At 38.5% G+C, this 24,678-nt stretch overlaps 1 protein-coding gene across 7 annotated transcripts; it reads left to right on the top strand.

The window, feature by feature from the left end:
* The first annotated feature begins 5,463 nt into the window (after window positions 1–5,463).
* C1H21orf91 (chromosome 1 C21orf91 homolog) lies at window positions 5,464–19,965 on the top strand. Of its 7 annotated transcripts, none has more exons than XM_030452503.1 (5): window positions 5,464–5,568; window positions 6,023–6,152; window positions 14,077–14,607; window positions 17,866–17,928; window positions 18,960–19,965. In XM_030452503.1, exons 2-5 carry the CDS (start codon window positions 6,029–6,031, stop codon window positions 19,118–19,120), a joined length of 879 nt encoding a protein of 292 aa, XP_030308363.1. In that variant the 5' UTR covers window positions 5,464–5,568; window positions 6,023–6,028; the 3' UTR covers window positions 19,121–19,965. The 7 variants fall into 7 exon arrangements, with proteins under 7 accessions (XP_030308363.1, XP_030308386.1, XP_030308355.1 ...); XM_030452526.1 differs by having other exon boundaries at window positions 5,469–5,549; XM_030452495.1 differs by having other exon boundaries at window positions 5,538–5,607.
* Window positions 19,966–24,678: the final 4,713 nt, after the last annotated feature.

Below are 24,678 nucleotides of genomic sequence, written 5' to 3'. Positions count from 1 at the left end.
CTGAATTACTAGTGGTCTTCTTGAACTCTGGAGAATGGCACTAACTCTTCCTGCTGGTGGAAGTAGTTTCTGAGTGTTCAGTTAGTGCAAATGCACCAAAACACACTTACCTCAGTTGAAGGAAGGGAAGGCTAAGCCAATAACCTGAATGCAGGCATCCTAACACACTACAGTGACACTACCCCACCTTCTTCTCTGCCATGAGACCAATGCAACACCACTGGATACTTGGCTGGTGACTTTCCTTTCTCTTTCTTTTTCTTATGGTACTTTATTTTCCCTTTCATTTTCCTTCCTTCCTTCCTTTCATTTAGTTAACCTTCAAACCTTTAGTTAACCTTCAAAGGAAAAGCATACAAAGTTTTAAAGAGCGTTATTGATCCTTAAAGGGGCAAGGGGCATTGTAGAGAATCTTTACATCTATTGACAAAAAAAAAAAGGAATGCATAAACAACACTTAGTGTTAAACACAAATATTAAGCACTTAAACAACTAAATGCTATTTCATTAAAATTAATCAATGGGACCTTGTTAAGACTAAGCAATCTTGTGTGTTCTTCCAAACAGAAAATAGGGATCAAATAGTTGTCTTAGTCTTTTATCATCATCTGAAAGCAGAGAAGTCACCTCCTGTTTCTGTCTCCCATTCATGACTTGTTTCAATACCTACATACTGATTTATCCTGTGTTCAATCTTCTGCAGCCAGTAACCTGTTATAAGCTTTTGTTTATAAGACATGAATTATTGCTGCTCCACCCTCACGTGCCGTGACTCAGGAGTAACTTTAGGTTGGCTCAACTTCCTCCATTTTGTGGTTCATTAGATATACACAGTTGCATGTGTGTTCTTCTAGCATCAGAAAATATAGGACATGGCCTTCCAAGGAATAGTTGTTCACACTAGCTGGACATATAATTTCAGGGGCCAGTCATGAAGCCAAAAAACAATGAGCAACCTCTCCTTTTCTGACTGATTTACTGAGATGACATCTAAGGACTAGGCCAGTGTATTCATGGTTAGCTTTTAGAATTTTCCTTCTCTTCAAATTCAGTGCTGAGTTTACCAAGAATCTGGAATGAGCCTACATCTTCTTCTATAAATGATTAAGTGAAAACCTAAATTACCACACGAGGAGATCTCAGTTGAATTAAGGCGTGCAATTCAGTGACTCCAAAAAGAAGGTATAAGAGATAAAGGCTGGTGGTGTGCCATAGCATAGACAAGAATGCTCTACAGAATCAGTGAAGAAACTGTGTGGTTTGAAAAATCAGGACAGATTTGAAAAGGCAGAAGAAAGACTTAGGCTGTGTTTACCCATATATTCATGCAAATGACTTCAATAGCCTCTGCTACAGCTTTTTACTCCCCCTGCCCTCTTGACACAACCTTTGATGTATCACAGTGAATATCTGGGTAATGATGCAGTGAACTGGACAGGAATCTGACTGATCTTAGTTACTTTTCAGCACATAAGCCAATGCAATTTAAAATAACAGGGTAAAAATGGATAGAAGCAGAGAATACTTTATCTCTCACTGCTGCCAAAATGAGGATCATGGGATCATGGCCTGGGGCGAAGATGTAACAAAGGAACTGGATAAATGAACCAGAGCAACAGATAAGATGATCTTACACCAAGTTTGATGCAATTTCAGACTTCTAGAAGGTCATTCACATTCACACCTCAAATACTCCTAACACCAACTCTAGCATAATACAGTTGAAGGTATTTTAATGAGATGATCAAGAAAAGTTTTGAGGGTTTCTTAGCTTTTTTTCTTTTGGATCTTGTCAGTGACAGTGTCATACACTAAGGGGACTAAGACTAATCAATAAGGTCTAAAATAATACATTATAGTAAAGTTTGCTCATTGATTGAAGTCAAAAGAGGACTGAAAGAATAAGAGATTACAGGTCACAAAACAGAGAAGTAGAGATGAGGGTACAGCACAGTATTGCTATCTATTTTTGTTCAGTCTTCCAGAGGTCAAAAATAAAAAAGATTGGGAAATGTTTGAGAACACAGAAACAATGTATCTGTACAAAAAGCTAGGAGTAAGTAAAAGAAACAAGGAAAAAGAAGCAACAGAAAGAAAGAAAGAAAGAAAGAAAGAAAGAAAGAAAGAAAGAGAGAGAGAAAGAAAGAAAGAAAGAAAGAAAGAAAGAAAGAAAGAAAGAAAGAAAGAGAGAAAGAGAGAGAGAAAGAGAGAAAGAAAGAAAGAAAGAAAGAAAGAAAGAAAGAAAGAAAGAAAGAGAAAGAAAGAAAGAAAAAGAAAAAGAAAGAAAGAAAGAAAGAAAGAAAGAGAAAGAAAAGAAAGAAAGAAAGAAAGAAAGAAAGAAAGAAAGAAAGAAAAGAAAAACAAACAAACAAACAAACAAACAAAAAAAAAAAAAAAAAAAAAAAAAAAAAAAAAAAAAAAAAAAGAAAGAAAAACCCATGGGAAAAAAAACCACCAAAACAACAGAAGAGTTGGATAAAATATATGTGTTTATTAGCTGCGAAGAACTGCCTGAAGAACATGAAGATCTGCCAGAGTTCCTGGAAAAGCCTCAATTGCCTAATTTACAGAGGGGAAAAAAATCCCCAAGCCCAGGGGAGAGTAGAGGGATGTGAGCAGAGAGGAAAGAGAAAGAATTCAGGCTGAGGAAGTCAGGCTGATTTTGAAATGTTACTTTTTAGGTGTTTTCAAGGGGGCAGATCTGCATCACCTAGTCTGTAAGTTTCAAATTCCAGCTCTTCATAATCTTTTCTCCTTTCCTGAATCTCTTTTCATATACACACAGAAACCTACACAGATATTTTCATTCATAGCAGTGCTAACACTTTTCAGTAGCTCCACTGGGCATTTGCTGCAGTATTTTTAACAATGCAAGCAATTTAATTTCTCCCCAGATCCCTGTTTAACCCAGTATTTCTTCATTTAAAATGTCAATTAGTTTTAGAATTTCTAAACATTTATGAAGAAAACTGGAATAAAGTATGTCTGTAAAATACACAAACTTTAATTTCTAATTTATAGCATTTTGGAATGAGAGTCCTAATGAAGCTCAAGCCATGGTTTCATGATACAAGGACAAAAGTACTCATTTTGTTCTGTGCATTAGCCCTTCAGCTGCCTTCCCACCAGCACTTACAGGGCTGTACTCTGAAGCAAAATAGTGAATCAATCTACATTAGAATTATTTTTCTTTTTTTTTTAACCATGATTCAATCCCTTGTGTCATCTCATGAACACTTAACTACAGTGAGAAAATAGTGTGGGAACATGACCAAACAGCTGGGGGAAGTAGGGATTATTAAAACATGAGCACTGCCAAAGCCTCTCTATAATGAACATGCAGTCTCAATAGTCTCAAAATTAAAAGATGAAAGAGATTTGTTTGCTGCTTAAGTAATTTTCCAATGTAAGTAAACTGTTAGCTATAATAACAGGCATTGATACGCCAAGAGTCTTGGGAGGAAATATGTATGTCTATAAATACATATAAATCACATCATGGGCAGTAGTTAAGAATGCAGACAATCTTCATCTTGGCAACTACTAGGCTTTTTCATAATTTTGCGTTTGAAATATTAGCTCTCTTTCACTATTTTTGTTGCAATTACCTCTATATTTTAGAGCAAATTTTTACAAGTAAAGAAGCTCAGTTACTGAGAGCCATACTGTCTCCCACATGTGATTTCTTAACAAGATTCATGACTTCTTTGCCATTGGATTTGCAGTGCTGATACACTGTGGCAAGGGGATTTTGAGGCTCACTAGACTTTGGATCTACTTCAGATTCTAGAGGGGAAAATACTCTAATACTTAGAGACTTTATAATCCTCTACCACCCTCTGTCCAGTTCCCTCCTTCTGTTTTTAAATTCTCTATTCTGGCCATAGGTCCTTTTTTCTGTCTTAATATTGCTTTTGCAATACAATGTGGCTGCTGCTGCTGCTTTGCCCATCATCTTCACATACATCAAAAAAGCAGAAAACAAGGGGAAAAGGAAATTACACCCTTCCCTCAAGCCAAGTCTCAGCCCCTGAGAGAAAGAATTTGAAGAAGATTTCAGGGAATTCTGGGATGAAGAGTTGGGAGCATATGTCTTATGAGGAGCAGCTGAGGAAGCTGGGGTTGTTTAGCCTAGAGAAAAGGAGGCTGAAGGAAGACCCTATTGCTCTCTACAGCTACTGTAAAGGATGTTGGGACGGGGGGATTGATGTGTTGAATGAAGTTACAAGTGATAGAACAAGAGGTTAATGGCCTTAAGTTGCACCAGAGGAGGTTTAGATGGGTTGTTAGAAAGAATTTCTTCACTGAAAGGGTTATCAGACATTGGAACTGGCTGCCCAGGGCAGTGGTGGAGTCACCATCCCTCAAGGTATTTAAGAGTCAGATAGGCATAGCACTTAGGGGTATGGTTTAGTCAAGGTCTTGCAAGTGCTGGGTTATCAGCTGGACTCCACGATACTAAGAAGGTCTTTTCCAAACCAAGGTAATTCTGTGATTCTGTAATATACATTCCCTCATACTTCAACAGAAGAAAATTGAAGTTGGGTTAGTACTTAAGAGCTGTGAAGGAATGTATGCTAACACAGCATGTGATCTTCTCTTTCTTTCTTTCTTTTTGCTAAAATTGAAGAAAATGCCCCAAGAAAATAGAGTGAAAGAACTGTAGAGACATGTTTTGACACAGGACATTCTGGAAGATTACTTAGCTCTTTCATAAATAATCCTACTTTGACACGAAGAAATGTGTTGCACATCATTTCTGTCAATTGTGGAAATTCTCCAGACAAGATCTGCCAGCTGTGGCTTCACCTACAGAGTGCAAACATAGACCTGGCTTGGATTTATTTTCCACTCAGATCATACCCACAGCTTGTACTTTGTTATTTTTCATCAAGTCGAATCCGTAAAGTTGTGACTTCAAGACTGTTTGTGTCTTAGGCACGGTCCCCTTCCTCCTCTTCCTCCTTTCGTGGACATTAAACTTTAAGTGTTTAAAACTAACTTGTTTCTTTCCTTCCTCTCCCCCTATGTGAACGAAATAAAACCCAACAAGTTTTGTTGCCCAGAAAGCTCAGCTTGGAGCAATCAACATCAGACTCCAAGGGCGACGAGGGCACCGCGTTTCCCCCTACCTCGGTACCCCCGCGGCGGGGCGGGCCGGGCCGAGGCAGTCGGTCCATCCTCCGCGGTCCGTACACCTCACCCCGCTCCGCCGTCCCGTGGAGGAGGCGGTGCCGCCTCCGGGCTCCGGGAGAGCCCAACTGCTGCGGGAGAGCTCCTGCGGCCACACGGGGCGGGGAGATAAGCAGCATCCCATGGATTATCCCGCCTCTTAGCCCTCGACTGCATCGCGGTAAGGCAATATCAGCCTCCGAGGAGCGGCGGAGCGTGGTTTTAGGACGAACCGGCCGAACTCCATCATACCCCCTCCCCCCGTCCTCCAGGAGCTGTGGTGCCGGCCGGAAGCTGCGGGCGGAGCTTGGCGCCGAGCTCCGGCGGCGGAGGCGCTGGCGGCCGAACAATAGTAGAGAGCGGGGCTGGGGAAGGCGGTGAGCGGCGACGGTGGTGGTGAGCGGGACCCTGGCTTTGGCGAGCGCTGAGCCGCTGGTGTGCGGGGAATGAGGAGAAGGGGGCCGAGGGGGAGCGGGCGGGAGGGACGGGGCGGTGTCCGGGGGAGGGAGGGGAGGAAGGAAAGGGTGCGCGGGTGGGGAAGCGGCGGGAGGGCTCGTTCCCCGCTGGCCCCCGCCGTGCGGCCTGGCCACGCCGCGCACCCTGCGCAGCTCCAAGGCAGAAACTTTCCCGGGACGCTCCCGCTCTCGTTGTCTTCCCCTCACCCTCCGTCCCGTGTTTCGGGGTGGGCCGGGGGCTGGGACCGTGGGTAGGGGCAGCCTGCGGGGCTGGCTGCCGCCTCTCCGGGCGGCGGGTGCTTCGCCCCGGAGCAGTGGGAATGACGGTCCCGGCCTTTGTCCTTTGTCGCATCCCCTCCCGGCTCCTCCTGTCCTTCCCCTCTCACCCCTCTCAGGGCACTATGAACGAAGAGCAATTCGTGAGCATCGACTTGGACGATGACAACGTCTGCAGCGTCTGCAAGCTGGGGACCGAAAAGGAAACGCTGTCGTTCTGCCACGTGTGTTTCGAACTGAACATCGAAGGTAAGGATGTAATGCGAGTCGTCTTGAGCAAACTTTGGGTCACAGGCTGCTTAGCTGGGAGCTGAAGGCAGACCGGGCTTGCCTGGAAGCTTTTTTGAAGGCTTGGGTTTGAAAACGCGGATGTTTAGGAAGTTTTCTTGCCGGCGAAACTGGTTTGTTGGGTTCCTGTGTAGCTCGTTTCCCGTCGAGGTGGGTGTCCTGGCCATCAGGGTGCCTGCTCCTCTAGATGGAAAGATGTAACCACCTGGTTTTCATTTCATCTTCTGGTATTAGACCTCTTATGCTAATTTAGATGGGAAGGAGTTTATGTTCTGGTGTTATTCGGGGTATTTGTTTGATAGTTAAAGCAGTCTGTCTATCAAACTTACTTAAAATACAGTTTTTTAAGCATGATAGGATTTTTTTGCAGACAGATCAGAGTCACACTGGAAACAGGGTGGGAATTTTGGTTTCATAAGGTGTTAGTACATCTAATATGAAACTGAGTCCCTTGTCTAAACTTTTTAAAGTCTGCAAATTATGAAGTGGGTATTTTTGTCTACCTTTTAAAAAAGCAACCTTGTAAGCATTGTCTCTGGTCTTGAAATGGTGTCTTTAGAATTTCAAGCCTTGTTTTGCTGAAGAAATTACTTACCTTGTGGACTTAAGTATTGGGCATGAATGAGAAGTAGTTTAGTCTGTTCCCTTTTAGAGTAAAATATGTTTTTTTTTAGGATATAAACATTTCTACTTGATTTTTTTCAGCTATATGAAGTGTTATTTGCCAATTGCACATGGATGTGACTACTTGAAGTAATCTTTATTGTTATGGGCTGTTGAGTATGAATATCTTAATGCTGTTAAATCCTGTTTCTTGATGACAGTAACATTTGCTCCTGATACTCATGAGAGTACACTAAAGGTCTTAAGATTGAATCTATATGAGGGAAAATATCATGAGGTATGAGTACAGTTCCAAGTGGTCTAGTTGATTATTCTGAACCCTAGAAGCATAAAACTGTCTAGGACGTAGGAAGCTGTAAGGATATGAATTCCATACACTGGTTTTGTTGTGCATCTGATTTTTAATGCATGTATAAGTGATTAATTTTTTTCTTGACATACAGAAATCTGAAAGATGCATTAGCAAATTGGTATCTCTGTTACATACTGACTCAGTACTATGCTTTGATTCAAAAACAAAACCAAAATAGTGATGGCTTTATGGTCTTTTGTTGCAATTAGAGGCAGTATGTTCTAACGTGAATAATGCTTTCATACGTCAGTAGAAATTTCCATGCTTTTGTTTAGAAGACACATGGTTGCGTATCTGCACTTTTTGATAAAAAGTCAGAGGAAATGCCTAACCTAAGACAACCTGTCAGTCTGCTTTGAGTTTCATCACTGCTTTAAAATGTTCTATAGTTCTCAATATGAAGGGAAGATGTTTTTCTAGGCTTTAAAATTACAAGGAAACATGTTGCTGTAATGGGAATTAAGTGCTTTGAATACATTCAGCATCTAGTTTTGGTTTGGAGGTATTGAAACATAGAACAGGATACATGAAAATATCGCTGGCTGATGTCTGTGCTCTGTTATTTGAGAAGCTGTGGATTTGTCAGTTTACTTGCTAAGGATATTACTTTACAAAATGATCTTGTCTTTTAGCTGGTATGGTTTTAGTTTGGTGTTGGGTTTTTTTTTTCTGGAATTAAGTACACTTTATGATAGAGTTTGCATAGTCTTCTAAATTTTTGGTTAATTTTAAAAGAATATGTGAATGAAATCCTGATGAAAGCTCACCTGAATTTACATGAATCAGATGTTTTATTTTGCACAGTGGGGAAAAATATTTTGCTATCTTTGATCATCTTTGAAAGATGTGCTGTTATAGGGAGAGGAGACTTAAGGGCAGCAGAGGTTGTGTAAGTGACTTTATAACTGTAAGACTCTTTACCTGAACCAGTGTATGAGCCAGCCTGTTACCATATCCATGGTCACACTCTTCCTACCTCTGACATATCTGTTGCATTCCTGTATTTTCTTGTAACAAAACAACTGTGATATATATACAAACAAAATCACAATCTTTTGATAGCCCTGGGTAAGGAAGGAAATTTGGATAATTGACTAACTCAGAATATTATACTGAATGTTTTCATACTAACATCCTGCTTATATTTCAATGAAGTTCAGATGCATTCTAACATAGCTACTTGTTGAACAGAGTCAACTGTAAGTTGTGTCAGTTCTGTAGATGTGCTACCCCACACTTAAAAATAAGTGTCATTCTCATTGTTAGGTTTTTTTGTTTAACATATCTAAACCCCCAAGCAGTTAAAACATGTACATATATTTCAAAGTAATTCAGGAAGTGAAATAGGCTACTCTAAAGATATTAATGCAGCAGCTAGGACAGTGCTTAAGGCTTGCTTATTTTTAGTGTTGATGTGCACGCAGGCATAGCTACTCCCTAAGTGAAGTAGGAAATAGCTGCTGCTTGAGAGCAGGCAGGCTATTAGTCACAGCTCAGCATCTTGCAGTATGTTTTTGTACTCCCACTGTTGGCAGCACCCTGTTAACTTCCATGAAGTTAAATACTGGAAGCAGGTTTCCCAGTTTTGCTTTTTAACAGGGTGTCATATATTGTAGTGCTTTAACTAAACTCTTAATTCTGTTTCCTTTGGTGCCAGCATTTGATTGCTTAAAGCTGTCTATGTAATTCCAGGCATTTGAAACTGGTCTAGCCCAAGGCTTAACCACCTCTGAAATAGATTTTCACAAAGGTTTATGAACAAAACACAACAGAAGTATCATTTACTTTATCTTCACTTAATTACAACATAGTTTAGTATTGTTGCATCTTTGTCTCTTAACATCTGTGGGTTCAACAACAGCAGCACAAATTTGCTTCAGTGTACATAGTAACATTGTTAATTATTATGGTTGAGTAAAATGAGTAATTAGAAGCAAGCAAATCAGAGACCATCTCCATCTGCAGTGACTCGTTAGACTTCTTCCTGGATCATTGTTGTGATGTGTCTCAACTTCTGCCTTTCTGACCTTGGGTTTTTTTCTTTTGTAACCTGTAATAATTTAGGCAGTAGCTTGATAATGATAAATAACTAGGAAAAAAGAAATATTACAGTCCTTTATAGAGAAGACCACTATACAGAAAGCTTAATCTGTGGTCTGATTTAAATAAATGCTGAGTTTCTGAATGAGGAAGTTAGTAACTGTTCTTTGCTTTTTATCAGAAATCATATCTCTGACATAAGTTCTTTAATACTATATTTAAGTCATAACAAAATAAAATTCAAGCGTAACCTAAAATGTGACGTCACTTGTTACTAAGTTTACTTAATTCACAGAAATCACTGCTTTGAAGGCAGATTTTGGAGTTCAGATGTGGTCTCTGTCACAGGATTTCTAATTTATCATCTTACTATGTGTCATCAACTTTTCTTGAGGAACAGGGAAAGAGTAACTTCTAGGAAAGTTTAGAAGTTCTAATCGTAAGTCTAAACTTGGGGGTGGGGGTAAAGTGCCTTGGAGGTTCAGTATTTTTGTCCCTGCTGCACTTGTCGAGGATCCAGGTTTGGGGAAGCTGTGTGGACTAAGCTACACATGCTTGACTGCAAAGCTGGCTTTTGTGTCTGAAGGGTCGTTATCAGGTCATTTAGCACCTCAATGCTTAAGCTTTAAAATACTTAAAATGCTAGCTTAGTATTTGATGTATGAGACACAATGCTGATTCTTGACAGCAGTTTTAAAGTTCTAGATGTGGTTTAGAGTATCCTGGTGGGGGGGGTCTGCGGGAGTTCTATGTTGCTTTCTGTTTGTCTTGTGCAGACAAAGTGAACATCAGAGAGTACTGTGTACTGTTTTGTTTGTCTGAGCAGGAGTCACAGTAATTTGTGGATTGAAACAGGAAATGTTTTAAATTCATATGCAAATAGATTGCATAAGCCAGGAAATTGTGTTGTGTTTGAGACAAATTGCTTCTCCTTTTTAATTTCATTATAAGGTGGGAAAGTGATTAACTGAACTCTAGTACTGAATATATTATACTAACAACAGATCTACAGTTACAGCTGGAGGGTGGGAGGAAGATGCAAGAAGGCAAAAAAATAAATGTATGCTTAGCTGCCTGTATGCATATATATTGACAAAACCCTCTGCCTGAATATGGTGTCCCTACAAGCTACTTTGAATGACCAGTTTGAGGGTTTCCTCCTGAGAATGCAGTGCTGTACAGAGATGGCTGACTGTTGAAATTCTCCTATTAGGAGATCATCTGTCCCACTCAGAGTGGGTGGGGGTGGCTGGAGTGCTAAGCAGCTGAGTTTGTTTGAGTCATTTAGATATCTGTACATGGGAATGTGTACAATGCAGATGTGCCCTTCATGTGCTGGCATCCTCTGGACAACACCTGTAGAAATTCCAGCTTCAGGAACTTAAAACAAGAATGTATTTGTTCAAACATTGGACTTGTGTCTGAAGGTTTCAGATTTGAAAGTCTAATAATTATGGTTTAGTTTTACAGTAATTGTCATAGATATTCTATCTCAACCTGATTTTTGTGTGGTATAACTTAATGCAGAATTATTTTTAAATCTTTGAATTTTCTGAAATCCAAGTGTTTGTATCAGAGACCAAAACATATTAGAAGGGGAAAATTTGGTAGTTTGAGCTGATTTTAATATGTTCTTTTGTTTATCTTCTGTTGCTAACTATGGTAACATGTTGGACAATGCAAGCTTGCCTTGTTTTCATTTCTGTTTAAACAATGGCTGAATAGCAAATGCCAGTCTGTATCCAAGGTCTTGTAATACAGAAGACAAAGTGTAAGTACTGAGCATCTATTCCCCTGATTTATGTTAATTACATTTCTGTGGTCCTTTAAAGTCCTAATAGTGTGCTATTTGAGGCAATTTCAGCATCAGATTAGTCCACCCCAGTCTTTAGGTTGAGACAAAGTTGCTATAAACAGATCTGCCTTATTGGATAGCTTTTTTTTCCTGTTAAGGTTTATGAAAATCTTGTGTAATATCTTCATTTTGAATTCTTTGTGTTCATCTTGGAGAAAAATATAATGTTTTTTTTTTAAAGCTATAGGCACTCAATTTTTATTTTTCTTTCTCAAGAGTCTACAGAAGAATATGTCACTGAAATAAAATGGGTTATAAGGTGTAGTTGAAATTATTGGAAACCGCTGGTTTAGTTTCATTCTGTTCCAAAATAGCACCCTTATTTTTTTCAATGCCAATGAAGTAATAATCAATAAAATATATTATTTTGGTAACAGAAGTGAAAGAATTCATCATCCCCCTTTAGTCTAGACAGAACAGAACTTGTTTCAAGGTAGCATTTGCAGTCCAGGGGTATTACTCATTTCTGCAAACTTGAATGGATTTGAGAAACTACCTGCAGTTTCCAGTAAACCACTTAACTACAATCTTCTGAGTGCTATGTAAGAATTGCTGAGTTGATAGGAGAGCTGTGTAGCTAATTCTAAAAGTACATTCTTGAATTTTCTATTTGTAAATTTCAGAGATTTGTACATGCGAACAAATAAATTGAGTGGTTAATGGAACTTACCTGGCAAGTTCCAGAATTCAGAAATACTCTCTCCTGGCTTCCACCTTCAGGATCAGTTTAATTGATTTTTCTTCCGAAGTGTGAGACATCTTCAACATAGCAGTTCCTATAGTAACAGGAATGTATCAGAATGTATTGGCTTGTCCTGATACATTTGTAAACTCTCTTCTTAGGAAAGTATTTTATAGGGAACATGAATTTTGAAAATGCTTAAAGGGTCAATTGGATCTCTATTCTGTCTTCCATGTCTTCTGCATGTCTTTCTTATCTGCTAAAATATGAGTTTTAATAGAAATACAATGGAAGATGATTTGTGTGCTTGCTTGATGTATGGAATGAACTGGCTTTATCATATGAAAGTGAGGAAGAGAACTTAAATTTATGGACAAGATCATAGCTAGTCTTTATGATGTGTCTGGTTTTGGAAGTTAATGAATGGCACTGGTGTTTTCCTTCTAGGCACTCTAGTAAGTCTTAAGATCTAACTCTCCAATGAAACTGCATGCATACACTTAAAAATAGCAGTTGGCTTTAAGTATTGTCAGTCAGATGTGATTGAGATGCACCTCTCTAATGATCCTATTTTTCAGTATTGGCAGAATTATATAACTGAATGTCAGTTTTCCCTCCCCCATGTCATTTAGATAAGTGAGTGACTTTCTGTCTTGGGTTATCATGGATTGGTTTTTTTACATATTTCATAAAGGTCTTGGGATCTGTTTTTCTACTGTAAGAATTCTTTCCACACTCTTAATGAGCAGACTTATACACAGCAGTGGCTTAAAATAGACATAAACATTTAATGCCTTGTGAAGCATTTTCCTGTCTGCTGCAAGGTCTTAGTCCTGTACACTAGGTAAACGAAACTTGATTTTATCTGATTTTAGTGCTCCTAGCGGGCACTAGCAGTTATTCAAGAGTTGTTTCATGCGATGAAACATCCCTGTTTACAGAGTGATTGATACTCTCTGTGAGGTGGACAACTGAGTGGAGCAGCAGCTGGAGCATTTCAGAAGATGGAGTGAAAGCTGGGGCTTTTAAAGTAGACAGATATGGACTGATGCCCTTCACAAAGGTTCTTGCTTGTAGAATTAAAGGAGAAAGCATAGGTGCTTAATGAATATTTCTAGAGGTGACTATTTAGTATGAGGTGAATTGTGCCCTAGAAAACTTTCTTCACTGGCTTCAGACATGGTCTCCACAACCAGCTAAACCTAGAGGTGGGCCTTTTCTAAGTGTTCTGGCTTAAACGGAGAGTTTCATATTTGTTGCCAGTAATACACATATGTCTTATGAAGTGCATTCACTCACCTTTGATTTTCCTTAATAACTATGTGTACTTTTACACATTTATTGAAGCTATATATATGGTGGATGCCAGCATTCTGCTATCAAGGCAGATTTCTTTTCATTATGATCATATATAAATCTTACCTGTAAATATTTAAACTTCTTTCAAAGGGCTTGAGTATGTCTTTAATTAACAAATGTCAGAGTACGAACTTAAAATTTACTGTTCATGTGTGTAGAAGTATTCTTGATAATTTTAGTTCTCTCATTAAATTCTGTGATGTTTTTCCTCTTCAACTGCTTAAGCTAAAGCTATATACCACTGAAAAAAAACATTAGTTTCCAGCATTGGATTATGAATTGTTAAGAAGGGAATGCAGGCTTTCTTTAACATTTTTTTCAGTTGATGGAGCTGAAAGAGCAAATAAAAAGGTTTTTTTAAAAAAAAAGACTAATGAACAAATAAAAAATACTGCAGAAGATAAGTAGGGTGATAATAACTGATGTATTTTTTAAATGAAAATGATTGTGAAGGGATGTGTAGTCTTGATATACAAGATTCCTTTTGAATTGAACTTGTTCATTATTATAATAATAATCTCCAAATAATGCAGCTGTTCTAGCTAGCTTTATAGATGTGAGTGAACATTTCAAGTTATCATGTATCTTTATCAATTGTTCTGAAATAATGAGTTGCAAAAGCAGAAACAGTCTTTGTAGACTTCTTCCCTTTTAAGAAAACCAACAAAAAAAGAAAACAAAACAAAAAAACCAACCAAACAAACAACCAAACAGAACTTTAATATGATGGAAGCTGTTTACTTTCAAGCACAAATGCTTTAAAATTTGGAAGACTTTATTGAGATGTGACTACACGCCTCGTGGAATTTAAAAATTTTAAGAGTATCACCTATCCTTGTTTACATCAGTGATTAAACTCTTAATGGGAAAGCATTTGTTGAGTTTTTGTTTTCTTAGTTGCTTGTAAGTACAGATTTTGAAAAAAATAGTAGAGTATGCTGTATGAGAACCTTTTTCTGTTGTGTCCTTACAGGAGTACCAAAGTCAGACCTTCTACACACAAGATCTCTAAGGGGGCACAGAGACTGCTTTGAAAAATTCCACTTAATAGCAAATCAAGACTGTCCACGATCAAAACTTTCTAAAAGTCCATATGCAGAAGTGAAAAATATCTTGAGTAAAAAAATTAACTGGATCATACAGTACGCACAAAACAAGGACTTAGACTCTGATCCTGAAAGCTCAAAAACATCCCAACACCAGCTTTTTAACTTCAGACATCAGACTGATAGGAAACTACTCCCCCAGTTTGACTCCCCGGTACCTAGATACTCTGCAAAATGGATAGATGGGAAATCTGGAGGCATCTCGAGCTGCTCACAAAGTCTTTTGGAACAAAGAGAGTCTACTGATTTCAGACTTGATGTGTTACAAGAAGCAGGTGCTACCTTCTGTTGCAGCAGTGTTTTGTGGCCTAATCACAGCCAAGTCAAGAAAGCTGAGAAAGCTGATGATTCACTTACCAGTGTTCATAGAAGGTATCCTCAATACAGCAGAGAAGACTGTAAGTATCTAGCAAGTAAGGACATTCTTTGAATCTGCTCTTGACCACTTAATGTCCCCACAGGGCACTAATTCACATTCTGAAATCCAGCTTTTAACAGTTTGAAGTTACTGTAAAATCTGAAGTAGAAGGCCACATGGCTAAGCGAATAATGTGGAGGGTTTGGTTGGTGTGGGGGTTTTGTTTTCTTAGGGTTGTTTTTTTTTCCTCTCAGTTATGCATATTTTGTGTCACACTGGAATATAATTTACACTAATTATACTGGAGTATAATTTACTCTAACATTACTGTTAGAGTTTATTGCAGTCACAGCCCTGCTGCCTGTGGAGATTCCTAAACTCGTGAAGCTGTCTGACTGAACTTGTGCCTTGAGTTACATTTTACACAAAATGTAAAGCCTTAAGCAATAGGGGAAATTACAGGTAAGGTAGTAGAGCAATCATAAAAAGCTAAACATTCTTAGTAATAGCAGACTTTTCTTATGCATTTTACTAGATACCTTTTTTTCTTGTGTTTATTGAGTGTAAGAAAATGGGATTGCCCTTATGCCACCATGTCCTCTTTAGACTGCAGCAGCAGACCTGAAAAATCTTTAGATAACTGTAGTGATATTGAAAGCAGTGGAAAATAAGTTTTCCTATTATTTAAGAAGGCCATTAGAAGAAGTTTTCAGGCATATGGGATATTGCAGTGTCTTTGGAATTGGCCTACATGACATGTTAGCACTAAGTTCACAAAGATCTCTGCAGTTACCATCCTTCTTTTAGAACATTGCCTGGTCCTAAACTGGAATACAGCCACTCTTAGATGTGGAACTAAAGAAGGTAATTTGAGAGGGTTTGTGAATTTCAGAAGCCCAGAGAAAGAAGACAAAGCTAATAAAAATAGCAAGTTAGATGATGACAAACACCTAGCATTATGATAATGATATTCAGAATGTTGGAAGATGGTGAAAAAGAGGTACCGTAAAAAGTTGAAATTGGTTTATTTAGGCTTCCATTTTTTTAACAAATTAAGAAACCTGTCCTTGCAAAGTTCAGTAATATCTCAATTCTTTATAAAATGATTTTATTTAACTGTTGTATGATGCTTCATATTGCATTTGTAGTAGCCATTTTTTTAGCCATAGATCAAAACTGCTAGGATTAGTGTTTAACCACGTGTCCTCTTCAGTCATAAATCGGAATTATATAAAACAGGGCAGCAGTTACCAGAGGACTTATGAAGGCTTTGCCTGGTTTATGGGGTTATCTAGCTGAAGTTAGTGACTAGGAATTTGTTTCTCTGATCTCTTATTTTGGGACAGAGGAACATAAAGCTGTTGTGCGCACAATAATGGAGATTTTTTCATTGTGTTATGCCTGCATAATGTGCTTTTGAGGCATTTTTGCTTTGTATTTTAACGATTTAATCTTTTTGTTACATTTACCTTTGAAAGACATTTATTAGAAGAGTCTATGATTATTTGAAGTTTGAATTTTAAAGAAAAATGTGTTCAGACATTTTCTGACAGAATTAGGTACCTTATTGCAGTACTTCTCTAATGAGATAGCCGTCAACTTAAAAAAATTGTTAATATAACTGTAAGTAGTTTGGTCAGTATTTCTTTATAATTTACCTCACATCTGGATAGAATAATGTTTTACCATTTAAATTTGGTGTTCTGTTAATTCTCCCTTTTTCTTCTGTATCATATGTGACATAAAACTGTCCTGTCCTGATGAACACAAAGTGTGTAAACCTGCCTATCTGCTACACTTGATGAATTGTTGATGAAAATAATGAAGAAATGGGAAGTAACATCCTACCACTGGTTATGAAAAAAGAAAAAATTACATTTTTATAAAGCTGTCAATTACTGTATTAAATCTTATCAGGGTTTTCATGGAGCTTGAAAGGGTGGTAAAATGTAAGAAATTGATATTCAGTTGTATTGAAGCCCAAAATAGGAAGAAGCACAACTCTATCAGGCTGATGGATGAGAAATGTGAATCTGTTTCACTTTTAGGTGGCTTTATGCCTCAAATAACAAGTAGCCTGTCTTAGCTATTGCTGATTTCTTTGTTTGGCAATACTGACAGGAAATTAATAACTGCAAGATGTGAGCAAGATTGAAAGAGAAGGCTTAGGATAATCTAATAGTCTAGTGGGTTTGTAACAAGTGTCCTTTTCAGAACTTAACACTTTAAATTTACAGTATAGGAACCTCTTGTACTGAGAAATACCTGAATAAAAGCTGTGTAGTTGCAGCATAGCTTTTTCTTAAGTATGTGAAAGCTTTGCTAAACTGCAGCGTTGTTTAAAGCAATAATCAATAGCTACAGGGTCTCAAGCTTGTTTCCATGCCCTGTATCCTCTTGTGGCGCTCAGGACTGTCACTTTTCACCACACTTCCAAGGCCATTTCAGCAGCAGGCATGGCAGTGACCTGTGACCACCACTTCTGGGTTGAGGGATTTCTAGGAAGCATGCCAGAAGCAGGCCAGTCCTTCCCTACTTGCTGTTGATAGAGGGCAGCATAGAAGACTTCCACAATTCCCTCCTCTGAGGTTTGGTGTATATTTCTCTGAGAATGATTGATGTACACATAAGCTGAGATACATCAGGGCTTCTGAATGATACAGTGGATCTTTTAGTTCTCACTAGGAACAGCACAAGAAAGTGAGAAGTAGACCTATTTTCATATGCTTGTCTCTGTATCAGATAATTTTTTTTTTCATCATTTGTTACTAAGGTTCATTGGAAACTGTTATTTTAATATGCATAAAGCACAAAACCTGGTAGCCAAAACAGGTAGCTGAGTGCTAAAAATTCTCTCTGGAATCCATTTTCTATGGGCTTGCAAACATAGCAGGACTTGCCTCAGAATTTTCTGCTTGCCTACAGTTAAACTGAGGTACTTGCAGGTGTTACACTGTGGAAAGCATGTTCTGCAGTCAGAGAAGGTGAAGTATTTAAATGTGTCAAGCAGATTACAAGCATTTCTGATTCTGGACACTACTCTTTTGAGGCCTTGAGTTTTCAGCTTTTTGACATTGAAGAGGTGGCTTCTATCGAGTAAATCCTTGTCTATGTCAACATAAAAGAGAACTTTTACATACTTTCCACAAATGAGTGATAAATAAAGTTGCCTCTGACTTACTGTCACAGATCTGTTCAATATTAGGATGCTGATGACAACAGTTTGAGGGAGTTAGGAGTCTGCTTAGGTATGCTAATGTGACTTCAGTAGTAGTAATAACAGATTTTATTGTTACAGTGACTATGATGACTCCTGGAGAGTTAAAGCAACTTAATGAAAAACTGCTCAAGGAAATCCAGGGTGAGAATTTTTCAATGTTGTTTGGTTTGGGTTTGGTTGATAAATTGTGATGCCTTTCCTATCAGTTATGTTTTGAACTGACATCTCTGTATATCAAGTTTCCATGTAAAACAAACTGCTAGGTGTTATTATGTAACCTCCTTGGGTGTTGCAGGCTGGCCCTTGAAGAATACAGGTTGGGTTTTTTGTTTTTAATAACTGGAATCACAGAATCATTTAAGTTGGAAGAAATCCTTAAGATCATTGAGTCCAACTGTAAATCTAATACTTCCCAGTCCACTGCTAAACCGTGTCCCTAAGCACACCACATCTATATGTTCTGTAAATAGTCACCTCCAGGGATGGTGACTCAACCACTTCCCTAGGCAGCCTATTCCAGTGCTTGACAACTATTTGGGTGATTAAATTTTTCTTAATATCCAACCTAAGCCTTCTGTGTTGCAACTTGAGGCCATTTCTTCTCATCTTATTGCTTATTACTTGGGAGACAGACCCCCACCTCACTAGGACCTCCTTTCAGGCAGCTGTAGAAAATAATGTGGTCTCCCCTCAGCCTCCTTTTCTCCAAACTAAACATGCCCAGTTCCCTCAGCTGCTCCTTGCAAGATTTGTTTTCCAGACCCTTCAATAGCTTAATTGCCATTGTCTGGACACACTCCAGCACCTCATTGATTTTGTAGTGAGGGGCCCAAAACTGAGCATAGTATTTGAGATGTGGTCTCGCCAGTGCTGAGGACAGAGGGACAGTCACTTCCCTACTCCTGATGGGCACACTTCTGATACAAGCAGAACCAACTCCACTTGGAGTTACAAAGAGCTTCATCTTGGTTCAGGTCACTTAAAACTGTACGCTGGTAATCCTCTTAGGTTCCCAGTGCATACACCAAGCTCTGATGGAACCAGAAAAAGTGGTGTTCTTGTGCATGAGCCCACTAAAATGGCCATACCTCTTTCATAGAATGTTTGGTACTGCTTCTTAACTCTATGAAAGTACAGGGACCAGGTGCATTAACCTAATAATGTTCTTGCAGATGTGTTTGAAGAGCTGACACAGCAAGTCCAAGAAAAGGACTCTTTGGCCTCAGAGCTCAATGTCCGTCACATCGCTATTGAGCAGCTGCTGAAGAACTACTCCAAACTGCCCTGTGTACAGATGGGACGAGCAGGGATGAAATCAAATGTCCCTATATAAAGGGGACTCAACTTCTCTAGAGTTTTTTCCTAATAGCCTTGAGAACCATTAAGTACAGGTGTACAGATATTTAGAAGCTTTTGAGGAAACTTGGGCAGCTTTCTCTTTGCATTCATAATCTATGAGAAGTCTTACTCCACTTTGGTTTTAACAAAAAAAGCAAATATTTTAGGTATTAAAATTACTGTAATAAGGTTTATTCACACCTTGGGATACAAATATTTTTTTTGCCCATAACTACACATGAGCCTTGAAATTATTGTTTGACTGATGATAAAGTTTGTTTCTAACAAAGAATGACCTGAAGCCTGTAAATCTGCCTCCTTCACACAGAGGAAAAACAAAACTTTGAACTTTGAGTAGGTCTGATCATGTTACATCCAAAAGAGCTTTAAGGGGTGAACAGTATTAATGAAACTCATGTTTTCTTATTTATTATAAGCAATATTTTATTACTGAAGTTTTATACTAAATATCACTATTTTAGGTACTTTTCCAGATCTCTTTATAAAATGTCTGAATTACTCTGTGTAATGTTTATGCCTTGTGTATGATTGTTTATCCTTTTTCAGGTCCGTATCTTTCATGATACAATTTAAAAAAAAAAAAAAACTTGTTTCCCAAAGAGATGAACTTTGCATGTTAAAGAAAAAATGTGGTGGTGCATCACTTATTTTTATCAGCTTTATAACTGAAGATTTTGGTTCATGAAAGATGTTTTAAAAAAAGCACAACACTTGCTTTGCATTTTACAAAAACTCATACTTTGGTTTCAATGCATAGAACTTGAAGTTGTTTTATATATGTGAAATTTTCAATGCTGAAAAACTACTTTGAAGAAACTAAATAAATTTGTATTACTACTTTACCTTGTTATGATTTTTGTATAAAATTGGATCAGATTATGATAAAGTGTTTTAATTTGAAATGTAAATAGTAATGCTACTCTATAATGAACAGCTTTTTTAAAACTTTTATCAGTATACCTTATTGAGATATCTTTCCTTGTCAGAAAGACTGCTTATAGAGCTATCTTTGTGGAACTGAAAGTTGCTGAGTTGCACTGAAAAAATAAGGGGTGGGGAGAGAAAAACTCCGCCACCCTCAATACCATCCTCAAAAGTTAAAGTGCTTTCTGATTTTATCACTTTAAGTGAAAGCAGTGTGTAATTTATACAGCTAAGCTGAAGAAGTGACTAGCATGAAGAATGGTTCAGATTTGATTTTAAAATTAAACTGAGAAGATGACAATTCAGATTCAGTTTATTGAATGCCCTCCCTATGGTGATACCTGGGCAACATTGGACAGACTGATTAATTTTATTTTTCCATAATGCATTTCTGGAAGGGCCATGAAAAGAGTGTGTCAGGGTATTTCGTGGTTCGTGAAGGGAAAAAATCAATAGCTTCATTGCTTGCATTCACAGGTGGGCTTATAAGTAAATGTTCTGCAGCTAATCCCTAATTATTGTTGTCAGAAGATGGGTTAATCTCCATGTGCAGGTCTGTCTGTAATCCTTACTAATGCATTACTAAGGTAACTTCAAGTGTAAAGTGAGAAGAGAAATACCATTGTTACTCATACCTGTGAAATGGCTGTTGAACAGAGAGTGAGGCTGGCTCTACAGTTCCCCAGGTATCTGATCAGACTGATGCAGGTCTTAATTTTACTTCACTGGATAATGAGGAGAATTATGTTCTACTTAAGCTGTTTGCTTTTGTAGGAATGAAGAACATCACATCTACATTTTAAGTTCTTCCTATTACGTTTCAGAGTATTTTATTTTGTTAAATTAGATAAGGATTTGTATCCAGGCAAGGCTGAGGGGAGCTCTTTTGTTTTTAAGAGGGATCATAATTAGGAAGGTTAACTTTTGAACAAATAAGCCATGAAGAAACATTTTTTTTTTAATGCTTTGCATTAGTCTTGTATATGTATAGCTTCTTAATCTCAAGATGCAGAGGCAGTCAGCATTTACCTCATCTGTCTGGTAGCTCTGACCTGGAATTGCTGCTGCATGTCTCCATAGCCCAGAGGAGTTTAAAAAGACAGATGTGTCTGTGTTCTTGATTTAAAATAATGTGCTTTAAGAAAAAAGCTTATACAGTCACATGAGCAGGATTTCTTTCCTTATAGCTTTCCAGACTGGGAAATCAGTCTGGTCTAAATCCTGCAATAAATTTGAGTTGTTTCTGTATGTGGAATGTTGATTCTTGAAATATTCAGGTACGAAATGTATGTCTTTTAAGACTTACTTTTCACTACTTACTTAGCAGTGCAGAGGGGGAAGGACTTGCATTTGCAAAAGTGGTATTTGAGGCTATGAGCACCTACCAAAAAAATGCAGTTTGAGAGTCGTAATAGCTTAAAAATTACCAGTTTTCATTTGCTTTCTAAAATATCAGCTAAAACCGTAAAAAAAAAAATGGGCAGAAAGTGACATGCTTAAACAGAATGATCTTAATAAAATGCTCTCTGAAAACATAGGCAGATTGCTAAAGATTTTTATTTATTTATTGAATTTTCTAGTGGTAAGGGGCAGAAAATTAATTCTTTATCTAACAAAGGGAATATATTACCTATGAAAACATTCACCCTAACTGAATACTGGAGCTTTTTGTTACTTTATTTGCATTGCAGTGTCTGGAGACCCCAATGGTGAGAACACAGCAGCATCTAAGGATGGATTATACAGTAATTAAATTCACAACAAGGAGTCTCACTTGATTAAAGTGAGATCCATATGAGTATAAAAGAGCATACCACAGATGTAAGTTTATTTCAGAGCTTAATCTATCACATTCCTGCAGCTTCTTCCTTTCTTCTAGAAGCAACTTGGTAATTGCATTATAAAAATGTTGGTCTCCTGTTTTCTAACTTGGGATCTCATGGTAGGCAGGGCTGTTCTGAATGATAATGCAGGTCCTGGTTTCCATGCCAACAAGACAGTTCCAGAAAGTGGGTAGGGGGCTTGGGGCTTGTTGCTGCTTTTTAATTAATCGAACCCTAGGAACAGGATTGATTTCATTTGTTTGTTTGTTTTAGAAAAATTTCTGCCATGTAACACTTTCTAGATAATGCAAGTGTTTATGGCAAAATCAGAAATGCTAATTACATGTGGTATATAATTGCATGGGCAGTTAAATTGGTTTTGCAATTAAGATTTAGGTTTACATGCAAATTTAAATACTGAGATTTAATTCTGAGGAAAGTGTAATAAAGTAACCTTAATTAATTTCTTTCTCAGATTAACACATTGCTTACTTTATTCATTTTTCCCAAGGTTTTTTTTGTTTTAAGAACAAACGTATTTTACTGGTTATAAAATTAGTGACATATAAGCGAAGCAGCATTAAGGTTGGATCAATAGGCCATGGCCAACTGTATGAGGTTCAATAAAGCCAAGTGCTGGGTGCTGCTTTTTGGTCACAACAACTCCAGGGAGCACCACAGGCTTGGGGAGGAGTTGCTGGAGAGCTGCTCAGGAGAGAGGGACCTGGAGCTGCTGATTGATAATCCATCTGAACATCAAGTAATGTGTGCAGTTTTGGGCACCACAGTGTAGGAAGGACACTGAGGTGCCAGAGAGGGTGCAGAGAATGGCAGCTGGGATAATTAGGGGTCTGGAGAACAGGTCTGATGAGGAGAGGCTCAAGGAGCTGGGGCTGCTCAGCCTGGAGAAGAGGAGGTTGAGGAGAGATCTTATTGCTCTCTACAGCTACCTGAAAGGAGGTTGTAGTGAGGGGGGTGTTGGCCTCTTCTGCATAGCAGCTAGCAATAGGACAAGAAGAAATGGTTTCAGATTATGCTAGGGGAGGTTCTGATAGGATATTAGGAAAAAATTATTCACCAAAAGAGTGGTGATGTAGGATAACAGTGGACAACGCACAGATTAATGTAATCAAAGTATTGCCATTTATTGAGAGTGGCAGTAGCCCTTTTATACACAGTCAGGCTGATAACAATATAAGCATATTGCTGATTGGTACAACACATTTTTCATTTGCCACAGTCAATCTAACTGGTTAAATACAACTCTTTATGTGTTGTCTATGAGATGCTTTCCCATCCTGTTATTCTTTTCTGCTGCCAACTCCCTTATTTTTTGCACATAGCTGATCTTTTAGTAACCTTGCAGCTGAGCCTCAAGGCCCTTAGCTCACTCTGGCTAAAGTTAAATAGTCAGGATTGCTCACATGTCTGTTTTCTTCCAAAAAGTTTCCAACGTGGTGAAGCACTGAAACTGGTTGCCCAGGGAGATCGTGGAGTCACTGTCTTTGGAGATATTCAAGAAACGAGTAGACATTGTGCTTCAGGAGGTGATTTAGTGGTTAAGGTGGTGTAGGACTGGTGATTGGACTTGATGATCTTAGGGGTCCTTTCCAACCATGATGATGCTATGATCTCGGTGAAATGAAAGGCAGGACTTCTGGGTTTTTTCACCTGCATTTAATTTGTATCCCATACAGTGCCCATTACCATAAAGTCTTGAAACCTTTAGAATAAACCTGAATGTTTATTTAAAGCACTGGTTTTCTCAGTTACTGAGAACAAATTATTTTGCCAGATGGTGTACTTATATAGGTACTCCTTTTCCATCAGCCCTTCCTAAGGTGTAGCCAAGTCAGACACCTCTTGGTCCTTGCCCACACCAGCATCCTTCCTCTGCCCACTCTACTGAGCTGCCAGTGAAAAGCCTGAGAAATGCCAATAGTTCTTCTGTTACCATTAACAACAAAAAAAGCATAGGTTGCTTCTCAGTACTTGAGATACCCAAAGATTTCCTCTCTGCCCCTCTGACATGCAGCTTGCATTTTTATTAAGCTCCCAGTACCTTCCTTGCTCACCCCCTCACCTTTTGCCTGCTGGTCTTCCCTGGGTACAGGCACAGATGCCTAACACTTATTCAGGTTTTGGAAATAGTGCTGCCACGTGAGACAGTGCCATGAGAAAAAGGAGAGGTAAAACTACAGGCTGAAGTGGGATTGTTGGCAGAGCAATTTACTGGTAGCTCAAGGATTCAAGAGTGAAGTATGAACATGAAAAGAAAGAAAATCAGAAAGAAACAAAGGTTCTTGAAATTGCAACTGGCACTGAGTCAGGTCAACAGCATCAATTTGGTGCATGTGTGCAGTTCAGCTGTCTCCAGAGCTTGTGGCTCTCTTATCACACCCAGCTCCTCCATCCCCACCACCTTTCCCTCTACCCACGTCTACCTGCTCAGCAGCAGCTCCTCTATCATCTCACCAGGCTAAGCAAGCTGGTGCTTTGCCAAGATCCCAGAATCACACAATCAGCTGGGTTGGAAAGGACCTCTAAGATAATCAAGTCCAACCACTCATTAAGTCTTGTCCGTAGCCTCTCTGTGTGTGTGTGTGTGGAAAGATAAATACTTGCTTTGTGCTTTTAAGTTGTAGATACCTTACTTGCAGAGCCTCTGTGTGTGGCTACGCATGGTGGAATGCAGTGACTTAATCAGTAAAAGATGTCTATGTATGGCAAATACAGTCTCAAGGTACCTGCAGGTTTCTTGTTATACATCAACTTATCCTGAGAT

This window comes from Calypte anna, chromosome 1, assembly GCF_003957555.1.
Source record: "Calypte anna isolate BGI_N300 chromosome 1, bCalAnn1_v1.p, whole genome shotgun sequence".
Taxonomy (NCBI): domain Eukaryota; kingdom Metazoa; phylum Chordata; class Aves; order Apodiformes; family Trochilidae; genus Calypte; species Calypte anna.
This window is presented reverse-complemented; position numbering and strand designations above follow the sequence as displayed.

Excerpts from the sequence above, each read along its gene's own strand:
- C1H21orf91 (XM_030452503.1), top strand. The coding sequence starts at position 6,029 with ATGAACGAAGAGCAATTCGTGAGCATCGACTTGGACGATGACAACGTC. Across the intron at positions 6,153-14,076 it reads TTTCGAACTGAACATCGAAG|GAGTACCAAAGTCAGACCTT; the intron begins GTAAGGATGTAA and ends GTGTCCTTACAG. Across the intron at positions 17,929-18,959 it reads ACTGCTCAAGGAAATCCAGG|ATGTGTTTGAAGAGCTGACA; the intron begins GTGAGAATTTTT and ends ATGTTCTTGCAG.